Source organism: Antechinus flavipes, chromosome 5 (assembly GCF_016432865.1).
Source record: "Antechinus flavipes isolate AdamAnt ecotype Samford, QLD, Australia chromosome 5, AdamAnt_v2, whole genome shotgun sequence".
In the NCBI taxonomy this organism is placed as follows: Eukaryota; Metazoa; Chordata; class Mammalia; order Dasyuromorphia; family Dasyuridae; genus Antechinus; species Antechinus flavipes.
Window position 1 is genome coordinate 281,279,020 of NC_067402.1, and position 19,029 is coordinate 281,298,048.

The window sequence follows — 19,029 nt, forward strand, 5'->3', positions numbered from 1 at the left end:
AGAGGACCATTTCTTCTTCACTATTTCTCCTGTGCCTCTGTGCATTACTGGAAGGATAATGGCCTTCCTAGCCTCTGTGGTAAAATTCTTGTCTATGTACACTCCCATAAGTGACATGTAGGGATAGGAAAGGATGGAAGAGAAAATTCTCTGGATCTCTTGACCATGTGTGGATGCTTGTGGAGAATGTTAATTATCTTTTGGTCGTCCCTCACTCTACCAACTTGGCCATCCCAATTCCTTTTCCAATCCTATGGCTTTTTCTGTGTGTAACTTATTTACAATATACAGCAACTTCTGTGTGCTCACCACATCTCTCTCCCTTGTCTTTTGAGAGTGAATCCAAGCTATCTGAAAAGAAGGAACACAAGAGTATGGATTTAGAGCTGGGAAGAAACCTAGTCTTAATATCCCTCTCCCATTATAAGGAAATCAAGGATTTTGGGAGATTAAAGGATTTGACCAATAAATAGTCAATAAACATTTATTATATTATAGCAAGCACTATGCACCAGGTACTGTGCTAAGCATTGAGGGTACAAATATAAAATATATATAAAAGCCAAAGATAAATATACAAATATTTATAAATATAAAACTATAAACAAAATATAAATATAAAAATTTTATATAATACATAAATATCATATATAATATAAATATAAAAACCCAAAGACTATCCTTTCCCTCAAGGAATTCATAGTCAAATGGAGAAAGATGTACACAAAAACCAGAGGAATAGTTGGGGATAAGGTGCTCAGCTTGGGGACACGATGGAGAAGTCCAAAAGGGTGCAGCAAGTGAGAAGTGAAGTAGAGGCTAGCCTGCTTCCCTCTTCCTTAAATAAAGATTTGGGAGGAGCTCAATTGCTCTGCTCTCCAATCTGGAAGTACCAAAGATACTGATGAGAGTACCAAAGTCAGATTTGACCTTGCAGTATGATGAAGTTCTGCGAGACACAATGGAGAGGATGATACCGGAAAGGCCCACAGAATTAAAAGAGAAGGATCAAGAATCATAGTTCTAGACTCAAAAGGGACCCAGAAGCCATCTAGTCCAATCCTTTCGGATAAGGAAACTGAGCTTTGGAGGTTGTGTCTTAGCCAGAATCAAACAATACAGATCCAAGGAAGCAACACAGAAAGATAGAAAGCAAACAATAACAAAAAAAGGTAAAAACACTCTGTTTTGATCCACATTCAGTCTCCATAGTTCTCTCTCTGGATGTGGATAGCTCTTTCCATCACAAATCTATTGGAATTAGCACTTTCTTTGGATCAACCCACTGGTGGCAGAGTTTCATCCTTGAAAGGTGAATTTTATTTTATTTTGATTTTTGAAGCAGCCAAAAGTCATTAGGAGACGAGGGTGACTAAGCTGGAAAATCCCATTTTGGATTGAAATCAAGGTGTGATAAATGGTGAGACTGGTTTTTCTTTCTTGATTGTTTGTGGGATTTGGTTCTGAAGGTTATTCCCCCCTCCCCCCAATAGGGTCTAAGATAGTCAGAAATCAGTCACCATCATTTAACAAAAAGTCTCCCCTGCCAGGTGTTCACTTCAAAGAGAGTTCTAATTGATTGTGTGCCATTATTCCTGTATCATTAGGGGTAGGAGGGAATTTTAAGCCCCTCAGAGTCTGGGAATCGGCAATAGTAGAGTTTAACAGTTTTCCCATCCTTTTTCTCCATAGCCACATTGTAAATAGTTCCAAGTGTATTTTCTATGCTTATGACTGTTACTAATTTTTTAAGTTGTAATGTAAATATGGCTAAAAGCAATCATATAGTCTTTGTTCCCTTGGAAATCAGTGCTGTTCTCTACATCCAGGACAGTGTGTGGAAGTTAGGTGACTGTGGATAAAGCTTTTTTGATGTTGTTTTTGGTTTTTGTTTGTTTGTTTTACTCCAAGTTTAATACTTGGAGTAAGGAAGATCCAAGTTCAAATTCTGCCCACTTACTAGCAATGGGATTTGCCTGCTCTGAATCTTCACTTTCTCATTTGTAAAATAGAGATAATATCAATGCTTATCTGACAGAATTATTACAAGTCTGAGACGAGATAATGTACGGAAAGGTTCTTTGCAAACCTTAAAGTGTTATATAAATGCTAGCTATTATTAGCCTAAGCCACATGATGTAGGCAAGAGAAAACCTCTCTGGTTATTCACTTCCTGGCATTTCTTTGGTTTTTCATGTACCCTTATTTTTAAAAATAGCATCTATTAGTAATAAATTATGATTTATTAATAACATCTAAAATAAAATAAATCGGTACAATAACTAATATATAATTAAATAATACTAAATAATTCTTGTGAACTGAAGTCGAAAGGGGGAACTTAATTGAAATATGGGATAGGCTAAAATCCTCAAAGTGAGAGGAGTTACCTTTGGAAGGGAGATGATCTAATGGGCTTAGGGAGGGCAACCAGGATCATAGAGCTAGAACCGAAAAAAGTCCCACCTCCATCCTGTAGAGTGGAATCTTCTGCAAGTCATGGTACCCTCAAGCATCCCTTGCTCTTGGCAGTAAGTACTTCTTAAGAGTTTCTTAAATCAAATTCAACTTAGTCTTGCAATGAAGAACATGAGAGCCTGAGGTGACAGAATGGTATACCTAAGGTCAAACAAATAGGGAGCAGAGCCAGGAGCCAAAATCTTCTGGTTTGGAATCTAAGGCTCTATCCAGGACATCCCTTCTTATTATTTATTATTGTTTAGGATGCGAATACATGGATTCCGATTTTTCTTGTGCAGTGAGATAATTATAACTATGTATACATATATTGGATTTAACATATATTTTAACATATTGAACATATATTGGACTACCTGCCAGTTACGGGAAGGGGTGGGAGGAAGGAGGAGAAAAGTTGGAACAGAAGGTTTTGCAAGGGTTAATGTTGGAAAATTGCCCACCCGTGCATTTTTTAAATAAAAAGCTTTAATAATAATAATAATAAAGAGAATACACAGATTCCAATCTTGGCCTCCAACATTAGCTTTTACCATTACTTTGGTTCTCAGAGTGAAGAGGTTGGACTGGATCACAAAGGTGGGCTCCCTTCTCGCTCTGATAACGCACGGGACAGTTCCTTAGGCCACTGGGCCATTTATCCTGGTAGCTAGCTAGCTGGTGGATGAGTCTGTGGTGATGGGCGTTGAGTTCAGATGTTCTCCAGATGTCTTGTGTCGTGGGAATTGGCTCAACGGGACGATGATTCCCTCCAGGAACGTGGCATGAGCCAAGCGCACGCAAACCATTGACGGAGCTGTCCTTCCTTTAGAAACTGTAACCAGATCCTTGGGCACAGCGGCCATCCCTCTGGCCGTGGCTTCTAGCAAGCCTGAACACAGCCTACATGTCCACACAGGTTAGGGCTGTGACTGCCTCAGTGCAGCCATGAAGTGAACCTTGGGGCTTTTCCAAGTTCCTGAATTACATTAGAATGAGAATACCACTCATATTAAATGTGTGGAGTCTTCAAATTTCCAAAATGTTGCCTGTCCATTATTACATTTTTGAGTCACAGAAGCTTTATGAGGTAGGCTCTATCGGGATAATCACCCCCATTTTGCAGATGAGAAAACTGAAGTAAGGAACACCTCTGGTTATTTATACCTGCTAACTGTGAGAGACAGAATTTGTACCCAAGTTTTCCAATACTGTCTGTAAGATTCATTCAGAATCACTCCATGTCTTATGGCTCTAGATCTGGAAGTTCTTTGGTCCAATTATTTAATATCTCTGGACCTCAGTTTACCTTAACTGTAAAATGAGAAGTCTGGATTAGACTGGGGGGTTCTTTACCATTTGTGTGTGCCCTCTGAAGAAGAAACCTTCTCAGAATGTTTTTAAATGCATAAAATAAGGGCAGTGGATAGAGCACCAGCCCTGAAGTCAGGAGGACCAGAGTTCAAATCTGGTCTTAGACATTTAATACTTCCTGGCTGTGTGACCCTGGGCAAGTCATTTAACCCCAATTGCCTCAGGGGGGGAAACATAAATAAAATACATAGGATTCATATAGGAAGCCAGTTGTATTAAAGTTATCAAAATGGGGGAAGGGAATCCTGACTCTAGATTAAAAATCCTTGGATTGGATGATTAATTTTCCTTTCAACTCCCAAGCCATGACTATTGAGGCTTCTTAGAATCTTGTGTTTTCAAGTAAAAGGCTTCCCAATCTCATCTGTTTTTTACCCTTGCCCCGAGAAGCACCCATGCTGAGCAGTGCCTTGGGTTGGTGCCTGGGGATGTGGCAGGTACAAAAACCAGAGGGGGAAAGGAGCAGCTGTGTCTTGTCTAGACAGCACCACCTTCAAGTTCCGTGACCTTGGCTAGATTCACAAATGTTAAAAGAAAACTTAATTACAGATTACATTATTTAATCTATCATAACATATTAAAAAATAATACATTAATTAGTATAATTATATAATTACTCTATTAATTGTATAATATATGACTAATTATATATGATTAATATATAATTGTGTGCATATTTGCTATTATATGTCATACATATTCATACACACACACACATACATATACATGTCCAACAGAGCTGGATTGGGACACAGTTAACCTGAATTCAAATTCTACCCAAGGGTACTTTTCTTTCTGACCTGGGAATTTTCCTCTAAAATATACATACATGGAGCAGCTCGATGGTACAGGGGATAGAGGGCTGGCCCTGAAGTCAGGAGGACCTGAGTTCAAATCCAGCCTCAGACCACTTAACACTTTCTGGCTATGTGACTCTGAGCAAGTCACTTAACCCCAACTGCATCAGCAAATAAAAAATATATATATATATATACACATATATGTAATATGTATGTATATTGCAATATATATTACACTATATTTCATGAGTAAAAGTTATTAATACGTCACTCCTTGTCTCATTGGTAGCCATATTAAATAAATTCCTTCTTTTTGAGTCTAAGACCCCGGGAAGCTCTGTTTACCCTTCCCCTAATATATGTTTTAAGAACAGATTTTCTGTGACGTGAGCATCTGAGAATTCGGAGATAATTTAGGAAGAAGAGGCCTCTTGTGGATGTCATGGAAGGAGCTTTAGTTATCACAGTCGGCCCTTCCATTTAGCAGGCTGCCCCCCAATGTTTAAAAAAGAAAATCAAAACGACACATCGCATGTGAGACGTTGCCAGCGGCCCCGGTCCCACCGAGAGACCCGGGACCTGAAATCCCAAGTTCTGAGAAACTCTTGTCCCCACGGTGTGTTTTTCTGGGCAGGCCTTCAAAGGGACTGTGGTTTAAAAATATGCAGCTATTTCAGTGACCACTTGTGTGGGATAAAATTTCTCAGGCCTGTAATGGGAGCCCAGGGAGGGACCGGGGTGGGGAGCAGGGTGGGGAATGGCTCGAGCACCCCTCGATGCTTACTGCCGGATCGTTGTTGATGAAATCGGAGCTTCGGAAAGTAAACATATACCTCCTGAGTCTGACTGAACTCGAGTGCGGGTCAGCAGCTTTCTAGAAATCTGGGCAACTTTAAAGACGGTTAAGGTAAAGTTACAGTGGAAAAAAATACTGGAGAAGGGAATGGAATAAGCAATGATTAAATGCCTACTGCGTGCCAAGCACTGTAAAAAAAGAAATATATCTCATTTGATGTTAACAACGATTTCTGAGGGGGGATGTGTTATTGATTTGGGGCATCTTACAATTAAGGAAACTGAGGCAGAAGTGAAGACGCTCGTCTGGGATCGTACAGTTAATAATTGTCTCGGGGCTGTCTGGTTCCAGGGTCCCTGCTTCTTGCCACATCGTCTGCATTGACTCTGGGTGCTGATACTATGTAAGAAGCATAGGGAAACTCACTTTTCTTGCATCAGCCTCCATTTTCTCTTCTTTTCTTCCAGTTAGATTGGAATTAAATGAGTTTTCTGCTCCTAGGAGATAGCAAAGTGCAGTACACAGAGAACTGGCTTGGGACACACCCTTGGGGTGGGGGGAAATTGGTCTCTGAAATCCCTTCGAGTCCTGGCTTTTTATGGTCTTTTGATCTGTGTCCATGTTCTTTCTTGCCAGGAGAACGTAAGCTCTTTGAGGGGAGCAACTTGGGTCAGAGAGGGAGCCTAGTATAGTAACAGAGTGCTAGATTTTAATTTAGGAAGACCTGGATTTAGGAAGATCCTTGTTTCAGATCCTCAATGGATGACCTGGTATAAATCACTTATTTCTATGAAGAAATAATTTACTTAATATAAATAAATAATTTTATTTAATAAATAAATATAAATACAAAATATATTTAATAAATATAAATGCAATTTATTTCATATAAATTAATATATAAATATATTTAACAAATATAATGTAATTTATTTAATAAATTACATATACGTTTATATAAAAATCATTTTTTTCTTAAACTAACAAAGATCATTCCTTTAGTTCTTACCCCACAGCATTGCCTTAATGCCTCGTGAGAGTACCACCATTTTTTATTACGTAGTACTAAATGAGATCACAGCCCTGCAGACCACATCTGGAGCCTCGGCCTCCGTTCTGGGCACCATATTTTAGGAGGGACTTTGACAAGTTGGAACGCTTCCAAGGGAGGAAAGCTGGGATGCTAAGGACAATTTGAAACCACGCCATAGAGATGTTCTAGGAACCGAGGGCGTTTTAGTCTGCAGAAGATAATTTAATTCAGTTCAGCAAGTACCTACCGAGTGAATTTAGGACTTCCTGGAATCCCTAATTTCCTTCAGAGATTCAGGTCAGGTCCCACCTTCTCCTTGAAGCCTTCCGAGATTCCTTAAGTTATCCGTGGTCCACTTTTACCCTTCCCTATCCCTATTAACTTTGTATTTACTTTTCTTGCTACATTTGTTCCCACCTTTCTTTTCCCTTGTACTGTAGACATATATCTATTACTCATGTACTTAATAACATGGTAACTGACTAATTTTGGAAGAAAAAGACTTGAAGAACTAGAAAATGCTTGAAATTTGCACTAATTTGTACAAGGAACTTGTCCTAATTTAGAAATAGAAAAAGAAAAGGAGAGGAACCCAAATCCAGAACTGGAAATGGTCTGTCCCTGCAGATGGCTGACCCCTGGAACTTAAATCTTTAGGGACACTCCAGGGAGCCCACTAGTGGGGAGAGGCTGTTTATTGGATTTTTAAGTTGATTATTTATTTCTGAGTCAAGGCAACAGGTGAGATCCATCATCTGGGAAGGGGGAGGTAGAGGAGGGTCATAAAACACGGGGGCTGTCTTCACTTGCCTGTTTTTCTTAGAATCAGAAGTCTTTGAGCTATAAGGTCCATCAGAGGCTCTTTAGTCCAATTTCCTCATTTTTCCCAGTGAGAAAACTGAGGCACAAGCTCAAGTTCACATAGGTTTGTAATTAGGAAACATCCTCTAGCAGAAAATTAGGGAACAATCCAGGCTAATGAGAGGAGGGAGAGAGGGAAGCATGAGGAAGAATTACTGGTTTAAAATCCAATCACTTTGCCATATCCCATCCAAGCTTAACAGGAAAACTTGACTTTTTGTCAGTTTCACAGAGCACTCCCCACCTCTTTTTTATTTGTGGATCTCAAAACTGAGACGGGCATTTAATACGCATTTCGTATATAAAAGATAAGCATGGAAATTCAAAACCTCACTGACGAACTCTTTCCGTTAAGTACAAATATTAATCTTGGTTTTATTTAAACAGGGTTTTTTTGGGCACAGAAGAAAACTCAGGAAGCTAAAAATAAACTCAAATACACAAAAAAGAAAAAAATTTGGAGAGATGTAAGTCATTTTAGCCTAACATCTCTACAAAAGCTATTAAAAAATTAGACAGCCAGGAAATCTCAATGGCACTCTTGGTTTCTGGGGGCTTCCAAGTCTACTGGCAAAAAATGTCTTGTTAGGTAGAAACACACAAGTATGTCCAGGTCCAGGGGAGATTGGCAGGAGAATTTCTTCATCTCCTAAGCCCACCAACTGATCCAGAAAGGTAGGAAACAATCAAGGGCCTTGATATTTCAGAAAAAAAAAGCCTGGAAAGAGGAGAGGAAATGAGAATACTGGCTCTTTAATATTTTTGGTGAATGATACCTTCAGCTTTTTCCAAAAGAAGCAAAAATGAAATTCTCTGTCCCACTGCCTTCCTTTTAAAAATGCTATTCTAATTTTTAAAAGAATATTTTTTCTTTTTCATATCACAGTATTCCTTTTTCTTTTCCAAGAGAATCATCCTATATAATATATAATTGAAAAAATCTCTTAAATATTTTATTTCCCCCTTATTTCATTTAAAAACGAACTTTAGCATTAGTTCTTAAGTTTCTGGTGCCAAATTCTATCCTGTCTTCCCTTCTTATAAATAATAAGCAATCTGATACAGATTATACAACATGTAATATTTTTTAAAAGATGAAAGGGAAGGGGAATCGACAAAACTGATCAAAATATTGACAAGAGTCTCAAAACTTGTGCCATGTGGACTTCCTACCATTGCAAAGGGGTTGGATACAGCTGTCATTGCTATCCTATTTTTTAAACTATAGGATTCCCTGGTGAGTATTATAATGTGAGTCTATAGCAAAATCTGACATCTTCTTAGTAGACATAAAGGAACCTTGTAAGCCCTCTAGATCACCAATACCCTCAGCAAAATCCCTAATATATATATATATATATAAAAATAATCTGGACTTTGGGTTAGAGGATTCCTGGGTAGGTTAAATCTCTGCTGTGTGAACTTAACAAGTCATTAAACCTCTCTAGACCTCCATTTAAATGAAGGGGTTGCCTAAGATGAACTCTAAGGTCCTTTCTACATCTAAGTTTTAAATCCTATACTCCTAGGAGGGTAATTTATGAATCTCAAGGTACCTTATTTCATTGCTGGACAGCTCATTGTTGGGAAGTGATCTTACCTAGCTGGACTCTGCTCTTCCCTATTCTTCAAGAAGGCTGAGTCTCTTCCTTATAATACTTTTCAATTATCTAAATGTAGCAATTCTGTTCCTCATACTCCTTGAAGAAAATAATGTCTTATTCTTGCCTTTGTTTTTCTGGTGCCTGATATTTATTCCACTGTACAAGGGAGTAGGGCATACAGGAACAAAAGGGAAAAGATGCCTGCCCTCAGAAAATCTGTATTTTGCTTAGGGAGATAGCATGAATAAGTAGGTTTTAAAAAAAGAATAATAAATTTGTGTTTATTTAGTGGTGATTATGGGGAGGAGAATGGGACATGGGACTAACTTCACATAGAAAGTGGTGTTGGAAGTCTATCTTGAAGGATATTAAGAAAAGGAAATGAGGATGAAGGACATTTCAGGCAGGGAATGGAGAAGGGAAATGCTGGATGAAAGAAAAAGTAAGAAGGCATGATTAATTCACAGGGTAGATGGTGGAAATGCTCCTCATAGGAGCAGATAAAGAAAAGCTGGAGTCTTTTAGAGGAGTGTATTTTTCTTTCTTTTAAAAAAATTTTTTTTAGATGAATGTATTTTCATGGAGTCAGAGCTAGATTCAAACCTGGTCCTCTTATAGGGGAAATGCTGTTATTGGGGGGTTGGAGTAGTTGGCCTTTTAGCCCCCTAGATTGCTGGAGAAAGGGGAATTTAATTATATGTCCTAGTAAAAGAGGTCTGGATTCAATTGACAGGAGATGGGGGTGAGGAGGGTGGGGGAGCTGGGAGATGCAGCCCCTCATTGGGTGTCTGTATCCCCTTTGAATATGCTAATTCGTAGCATGTGGAAAACCTCTGGAAACAGACTAATAGGCACATTGGCAGTGGGGTTCTGTTTTGCCACCAGAATTCCATTTCTGTTCAAAGCCTGGGCTGCCTGCAGTCCACATGGGGATTCAAAGTCAATAAAGTAATGATTTTATAGAAGAGGAGAGTGCCAAAGAAATGCCTCCCCTTCCCCCCTCCTGCTGGGACTGAGAACCAGAAGGGAGAGCTGGGTTTGGAATTAGGACCCCCTGGGATTCATAGCCCAGCTCTGCCTCTTGGTGGCTATGGGATAGGGATCAAGTTCTAAATCCATTAGGGAATGGATCTCGCAGCCTCAGTTTCCATTTTGTTAACCTGAGAGTTTTGGGCTAAGATAATATGCTTTTTGAGGTTATCTTAATTCAATGGATGGACTCTGTACTAGGCACTCTATTGGGGGCTGTGGATATAAAGATAAAAGAAAATTTTCCCTGCCCTCAAGAGGCTCACACTCTATCGGGGAGGTAACAACATATGGCAGCCAGTTGGCTAGAATTCTGTGTTTAAATCCTGCCTTAGATACTAACTAGGTATATGACACTTCACCTCTGTATTGACAAGGGAAAATAAGTCCCAAAGTAATAGTAGTAAAGTGATAGATAAAAGGCTTTGACAGGATTGAATTATGGTCCAATGACTCCAAATTTTCTATCCATCTCAGTGTGCTGAGGTACTTCTCTAATTGAGCCTCAGTTTCTTTACCTGGAAAATGGAGATTAAAATAGCACCTACCACCAGACCTTAAATCAGGAGGACCTGAATTCAAATCTGGCCTCAGACACTTAATACCTCCTAGTTGTATGCAGGCCACTTAACCCCAATTGTCTCAGCAAAAATAAATAAATAAATAAGTAAAATAGCACCTACCTCCCTGAGTTGTTGTGAGAATCAAATGAGATATTTATAAAGAACTATTATTGTTTATTGATAGCATTATCATTATTATTATACTAGGTAGGACCAGAGACTGGACTTGTAATTTCATTACTATCAGGAATTTCTAATTAACTTTCAGTTCTCTTATTTGCAAAGCAAGAGGATTTTTAGAGACAAGGAAACCCATGATGGAAGAAGGCAAAGTGATGTGACTTATCGAGAGTCACACAACTCATTGGTGGCCAGCTCAAGAAACTGAGGTCTTATTCTAAGCAGTTCTGCTGTTCTTTTTTTGTGCCCAAAGCTCCTCTCAGAACTGCCATATGATTCTAGGAAAAACAACTAAATATGACACCTTTCAGCTGTGACTTCTAGAACTGGGGTCAGAGATCAAGAATTGTCAAGGAGGAATAGGTTTTGTTTGGGGGAGATGGGACTTCTCATCTATCTTTGTCCATATAGAAGTGGCCATTGGTGGAGGAAAAAAAGATCCTAGACTTCAGAATCTTGGTCATTTCATAGCAATTTGAGAGGTGGTAGGGTGAGTGGAAACAGAGCTGGAACTAAAGTTCTGGGTTCGAATCTTGCCTTGGAAACAAACAGAATCAGCACGGTTTGGCCATGGCCGAAAAGCTAGTAGATAACAGAGGTGTGGTTTCTCATGACTTGAAAGCCAGTGTTTCCTCCACTGTGATGCATTGAATATTTCTAGAACAAGAAAACATTGTGGGCTTTGTGAACTTGGGAGCAAGGAAAGAAAAACCTGAGGCTGTGCTTTTTCCCATTATCGATGGGGCTTTTCCTCATCTGTATGATTCTCTTTGGGATCAGGATGTTTGATCACACGTACCCCCTTCCCCAAGACAGCAAGTTATATTTGGAGGGACATTGGGGATCATAAGTCATCTGATATGGCTCCTCCTTTTTACAGCGGGGAAACTGAGAGTGTAAGAGCTTTTAAAGATAATATAATTGGAAGATATGCTCTAAAGCTGGAAGGAAATTTTAGAGCCATCTAGTCCTAATGTTTCATTTTACAGAGGGGGAAACTGAGTCTTAGATCATAGAATTGAAGATAGCAAAAGTATCTATTTCGATTTTTTTGTTTTAGTAACAAGAAAACTGAATCCTAGATAGAACATAGAGATTATAAGTCTAGAGCTAAAAGAAACCTCAAGTGCTATCTATTTCAACACCTTTATTTTTTTACGGATTAGGAAACTGAGACCCAGAGATCTTAAGCATTGGTATGATCTTGAGTAAGAGCTTAAATATCAGAGACAAGATTTGAATTCACTTTTCTGTCTTATATGTATAAAAGAGTCTTAGTGGCTGCTTGTTGAATAGTTGTTATAAGTACCACATGAAGATGAGGGGTGATGGTAATGTCTATCTCTGTAATTCAAACAAACAAAAAAAAAAAGAATTGAGCTTTTCTTTCCCTACTTGCCAAGCTTTCCTGATAAAGTCCATCCTTTCTGTTACAACCTTCCCTTGTCTTCCAGATGTCTCAGAGATTAATCCTTGTAGACTCTGAGTTGGAGCGCTCCACCGGTTACTTGGGTGGGTTTAGGTGGTCTTGGGTGGTGGTCTGATCAGCTCAACCTTGAAACTATCTACTTGCCCAAATCGACACTGCTAACGCTAACTCCTCCTTTCTTGGAGCCCCTGAAGTCTTGCCCTCATTAGCAAAGCATGTGGGGAGGATCATAAGCTCAGCTTGCATCTGGGTTACTCTTTATACTTTACACAATCCTTCTCAACACTCATAGTAACCCTGTGAGTACACAGAATATAAAAACATTTCCATCTTACAAGAAACTGAGCCCCACAGGGAAATGATGTCTCTAAAGCCAGAAGGCTGTTCGGGAACTTAAATCAAAGGCCTGAGATAGGACTTCCTCCTCCAGTGAGAAACTGAGGCTGGGGGAGGTGAGAGGGTCATTGATCTAAAATTAGAGGGGACTCTGAAGGCCACGTAGTTTCCCCCTTCTCATCTGACAGATGAAAAGACCACAATTTCATCTTGCCCAATATAACATAGGTAGTACCCTTTGAACTCGGGTTTCTAGCCTCTAAGTTCAGCACCCATTATTCAGCAAGCACCACGGTACTTCCTTACTGCAAACCACTTTGTAAGCCTTTAACTGCTACATAAACAGAGGGGCCAAGTTGATGGGAAGTCTGAATGTCAGTTTAGATATGATATGACAGGTAACAGGAAACCTCTTGAGGCTGCTGAGTAGGAGAATGTCATGACAGCTCTATTTGAAGGAGTATTTATTCTGGGAGCAAAGACGTCGCCCGGCTGCAGCAGGGAATGAGTGAAGGGCTGGGATGGGGGGGAGGAGGGGAAGTAAAGGAAAGAAGTTAAAAATAACATCAAAATTGGAAAGAAAAAAGACATACTAGAAAGAAGGGTCAGTGGGATCATATGGAATTAGGTCAGAGTTTGAGTCCCAGATGATACTATCTACTATGACCAAAGCTTCTAACTTTCCTGGTTCTCTATTTTTCTACCTATTAAATGGGTCAGTAATACTTTACTATTTATTTTTATCTCCTAGAATATACAGTAATACTTTATCATTTACCTTTATCTCCTAGACTATAGAGTAATACTTTACCATTTATCTTTATCTGCTAGAGTATACACTAATACTTTACTTTACCATTTATCTTTATCAGCTAGAGTATATAGTAATACTTTACCATTTATCTTTATCAGCTAGAGTATACAGTAATACTTTACCGTTTACCTTTATCTGCTAGAGTATACACTAATACTTTACCATTTATCTTTATTTCCTAGAGTATATAATATCACAGAGCTCGCTATAAGGGACCACAGAGGCTAGTTTGTAGTCCAATTCCCTCTTTACATAAATAAGTAAACTGAGGCACCAAGAGGCTAATGGATTTGCTTAAGATCACATAGCTAGTGTCTGAAATGGGATTTGAACTCTGCTCTTATGGATACCAAATCCAGAGATCTACTCACAATCCCATATTGTTCTCAATTATGAGAAAAGCAGTTTTGTATACTTTAAAGCACCACAGATATTATAATCCCTTTTGGTGATAATGGGAAAAGCACTGACTTTTGAAATCAGAGGCCCTATGTTCAAAGCCTGCCTCAAAATCATTCTTCCTTCTTGGACCTCAGTTTCCTTCTCTGCAAAATGAGGGTTTGGACTCAGTGATCCCTGAAGTCTCTTTCAGCTCTAGATCTATGATCCCATGAAAGGTTTTCATTATATTATAATTCAGAAGCCAGGGAGGGATCCACGTGGCATTGCTTCATAGGAGGGATAAGTGGTACTGAGATCCAATTTTTTTTTTCAAAACAGTAAACAGAGCTACAAGGGTACACGACTATCCAGGGAGAAAGCCGAGGCGCTGAGCTATGACTTATTTGTGGAATACTCTTGGACAATGCCAGTTTTCCCTTTCTCCTCACTCCCTTCAGAATCTTTGCTCATGTAAACAAAATCATCTTTCCAGTTGGCTCCAAAAATACCAATATAATTCCAGAGAAACTTAGGGCTGGAGACCTCACCCTGAGACACTCACTGGTGGGGTGTGGAGTCGATTTCTTTGTCATTGGAAATCTCTAGTAAATAGCCTTTTCTATGTTTTTCTCTCGTTCTCCAGTGATCCGTGCCAAGGTGGTGGGGAAGAAGCTGGTGAAGGAGGGACCCTTTGGGACACTGATATACACCATCAAGCAGATGAAGGTGAGTAGGGTTGGCCCTCTGAGAGGCGTCTGCCCCGGCCTTGATTTATATTCTGTCTCCAAGCACCTACAGCCCTAACTCTCCATCCCACTGGAGGTGTAGAGATAATGTCCAGGAGTGATGGATGGCTCAGTAACTAGGAGAGAGTAGGGTGGTATCATGGAAAGAGTTTTCAGCTGGGAATCCATAGTTCTGGCTTAGCTGCTAATGAATTGTGTGACTTGGTCCAATTCATTGCAAATAAGCTGGGTGCTTTAGAGGAGGGATTTGGGGGTCAAGAACTGAGTTAGAGTCCTGCTGCATTTAGGAATTCGATACCTCTCTCTTGATTAATACTTAGATCTCTAGACAGCTCTCTGGGACCAAAAGTCAGAGAAGGTGCTGGACTTTCCCTGTTAGAGAGCTTTTTTCCTAAAATCACTGCTCCAGATCCTCCCTGATGCTATCTATGCTGGGAACATTAAGGAAAAAACAATAGATTTTGCCCATAAAGGGGCTTCTGTTCCACATTCTATGTACTTAGCTTAATAATTTTTTATTTTTTTCTTTGTTTTATTCTTTAAATGATTTATATTTTAACATTAATTCAATTTTTTGAGTTTCAAATCTTTCCCTTCTACCCATCGAGAAGGCAAACAATATATTATTCATAGTGTGAAATCATGTAAAACATTTTCATTTTAACCGTGTTGTAAGAAAAAACAAAAGGAGAGTGAGATCATTTTACATCAATGTATATTCATTCTCTCTTGGGGCAGTTTTTTTTTTTTTTATCACAAGTCCTCCAGAATAATCTTGGATCACAGATAAGTAGCTAAGGTGAGGCTTACTTTTAAATGCTGTTTCACTGATGGACTGATTCATTCTAAGAGGGAGTTACCCTAGTATTGTCTTAGTCTGTTGATAACTATTCAGTGGACAGCTACAAGTTTCCTATAGGGCCGGGTCTGTGTCTTAATTCCTTTTGTGGCAGTAACTTTTATGTGCTAAATGAATTAACAAAACTTTGCAAACCTCAAAATCCTCTCTAAATGCTAGTTGTTATTATTATATAGATGTATATGCAAACACATATATTTTTTAAATTCCGGATCTCAGATTTCATCATTGTAGGGAGCTCCAAGCATAAAACTCCCCTTTACCCTTTCAAATCAACAACTTCACTGTAGCTTCTAGTCATGAACAGTTGTCTGGGGACATGAAGGGATTAGGTAACTTTTTGGTCACACAGCCAGTAATGAACCCAGGGATTCTTGACCCCAAAGCAAGCCCTCCATTCATCCCGGCCTTTCTTCCCCTCCATATGGAGGTTTACAAGTAGCTGGTGAATGAAGGAAGGAAGAGCTGGGCTTTGAGCTGGCTAAATCTTGGAGGATTTAGATGTGGGGGGCTGGCAAGCCATTTTCAGAACTACTCTTTTCTCTCCGTTGGGTCTTTGTGAATGCCCTGGTGTCCATGCAACCACAGGGTGGTAAGTAGCCCTTCTGGAATGTATCCCTCCCTCATGTTCAGATTTCACATAACCTGCCTCTTCAAATCTTATTTTCTGAATTTCTGGACATACCCATTGACCTCCGGTTATGTAATGTTGAAAATCCGCCCTGGCTTGCTTCCTTTGGCCGGACAGCCCTGTCTTGAGACTAGTTTATATCTTTGTAGAAGGCGGCGGTGATGAGGGAGTGCCGGTGTGGGGGCTGGTGTGGGGAATTGGGAAACAACAAACTGAGAGCGCCCGCCTCTCCCCTTTTAAAGGCCTTGGCAGTGGTCATAGCAAATCTGAAATGAATTAGACAAAGCAGAGTGTCAGAAAATGCCCGCCCCATAACAATCTCCTTTTTTTATGAGGTGCTTCTGAGCCAGCAGCAGAACTGTTGGGAATGGGACGAAGCTCCCCCAAAACCCCTGGGACGAGGGTGATCTCGGGGCCACGGCGTACCCTTGCCCACCTCGGGGGCCTGGATGGGGGGAGACGCTTATGCTTCTTTTCCCGCCACATAGAAATGGAAATGGGTTGGTCTTTGAGTGAATCTGAGCAATAATAGAGAGTTCATTGCATATGTCGAGTGCTTTCAATCTTCCCTGGAAAGTCTCGGGTCAGAGATTGCTGGGTGTACCCTTTTATAGCCTAGCACAGTGGCTCTTAATAAATGATGACCACACCTGCATCACAGTGAAAAAACTGACAAAAACAAGGAAAAAACAAATGTTGGAGGGACTATGGGAAAATAGCCCACTGTTGGTGGAGCTGGGAAGTGGTCTGGCTATTCTGGAAAACACTTTGGAACTCTATCTAGAAAATTACTAAATCGATTAATGAATATGTGGAGGGAATGCTCATACCCTCTCATAAAGGAGTAGAACCAGAGGTTCTTAATCTGTTTCACGGCCATCTTTGGTGAATTGGGTGGTCTCTGCACCCCTTTCCTCAGAGAGTCACTTTTAAATGCCTAAAACAAAATATATAGGATTACCAATTTTCTTAATATACATTTAGTGGGGCACAGTGGATAGAACACCAGTCCTGGAGTCCAAATCCATCCTCAGAGATTCACTAACTGTGTGACTCTGGGCAAGTTACTTAATCCAGATTTCCTCTCCCCAAAAATACAGTTAACAAAAATTAATGTTTAAAAAGTTTACAAGGACTCCTGGATTGAGTATTATCAATTATTTCATAGCTTTGTGGTCTTGGTCAGGTTACTTTATTCTATTGCCTCAGTTTCCCTATCTTAAAAAGCTAAAACTTCCTAGGGTTGTAATGAGGCTCACATGAGATAACTTAATGGACCCTGGACCTATGATTTCATAGGCAGAGAACTTCCAGAAGAGCAAACTCTTTCTATCAATGCAGGTAGGCATCTATTCTGTAGCTCAATTTTGGAGAGATGCTTAGGCCAAAATTTCTAAAACTGTGGGTATGTGACTCCTTAACTAAGTCTGGGGATCAGGAGATTAAGATGTATTATCAGTAAATGTTTGATTTGTATACCTATTTTGTATTCCTATGTACCTGGGATCACATACAAATTTCTCTGGCAAAAAGGAGTATGAGGAGAGAGTTTAAGAAGCCCGACTTAGATGATTTAGAGCTTAAATGACTTGCCCAAGCTCTCTATGTCTAGAGCAGAACTTGAATCCAGTTCTTTGGGGTTTTAAGACCAACTCTACTGTTTTGTGAAACATATGGAAGGTAACTTTGTTACTTTGTTCAACTCTTTGTAAGTCTTACAAAAAGCTTTGTAGCTCTTTAAGCCTCAACTATTATTTCTCTAGCTTTGGGACCCTCCATTGAAGATCCTCTATTTTTTATAGAATTCTGTACATCATCTGCAAACTTTTAGCCTAAGTGCCTGATCCCCGAAGCTCCTCATAACAAGGTTTTTACTGCCCTCAAATTAGAGAAGCTCAATTTGGAATCAACAGAGAAAGGAAATCTGTCTTCCTCTTCCCCATCCTGTTTCCACCTGCTCTTCTCCTGAGTTATTTCACCATCATTTAAAGAGCATGAAATAATTTGGCATTAGCTGACTGAGAACCATCCAGGGTCTGAGTGACTGTGGGAAAGCCTCTTCCTCCCCGTCTGGAAAATGAGTAGGTGGGCTTAAATGACTTCCAGCACTAAATCTATACCTTGAATTTGAATCTTTCTACTTCCACTCACAATCTTGCAACTTAGGTGGCCTTTCTGAGCCTCAGTTTCCCTATTTGTAAAATGAAGGGGTTCATCTCAATGACCTCAAAAGTCCCTTCTCGTATTAATAGGGAATGAACAGAGTTTGGCTATGGTCCACTCACCAGCCACTTAGCACTTCCTCTGTGACTTTTGCCAAGGGTGTATCAGAAAAAAAATATTGTCAGAGGAGAGACAAGTCCCACGTGTGTGTTGGCAGGAGCTTGGGCCCTGTCTGCAATCACTTTGTTCCATTGGATTAGTGAGTCTGCCCCTGAGTCAGCCAGGGTGATGAAGGGCTCCCTCCCTGCAGGATTAAACGGAGCCTGAACATGGTACAGAATGACCACACTTTTTATTTTCCAACAGGAGGGAGATGTCAAGAAAGACATCTCCCTAAGTAGAAATAGCAGAGATTTTCTCCATGAAAATCTCTTCTAGTCTTGCTCCTTCCCTCCTGCCTAGTTCTGACTGCTACTCTACTTCCAGAACTTCATCTGGGAGGGACCTTGGGGCAGTGACAATTTCCCCGGGTCTCAGTTGCCCTATTTGTAAAAATCATAGTGTTGATCTTAGGCTCTGAGTCTCTTCCAGTTCCAGACCCTAAGCCATGTAGCATCTCTCGGTCTCTGTGTTTTCATCTTTAAAATTGGTTTAGATGGCCTGGGGGGGGGGTACTTTTTCACTCTAAATCAGTGGCCATAAATATCTATAATCAGACATCCTGGAAAGGGCAGATGATGTCTCAGGGGCAAGGGTCAAGAATTGGGGGGAATCAGGTTGGCTGTGAAACCCAATCTGGTGATTAGTTGTGTCTCAATCCCGAGGGTTGGTGGGGCAGGTGAGAGTGATGGCTGCCAGGAGGTATAGCCCTAATCTACCCAAGCCTTTATCTCTCCCAGCAAGACCGTGAGAAAACGGTCCCCTTTGCTGGGAGCTGTTGTTCTCTAGAAAAGTCTCCTGGGCCTTTGGTTGT

At 40.1% G+C, this 19,029-nt stretch overlaps 1 protein-coding gene across 1 annotated transcript in view; it reads left to right on the forward strand.

The window, feature by feature from the left end:
• TIMP3 (TIMP metallopeptidase inhibitor 3) overlaps positions 1 to 19,029 on the forward strand; it is a 61,474-nt gene that overhangs the window by 32,165 nt on the left and 10,280 nt on the right. Inside the window, exon 2 of the mRNA XM_051961533.1 lies at positions 14,301 to 14,383. Within this exon, the coding sequence (XP_051817493.1) occupies positions 14,301 to 14,383 (83 nt within the window). The remainder of the gene's footprint in view (positions 1 to 14,300; positions 14,384 to 19,029) is intronic.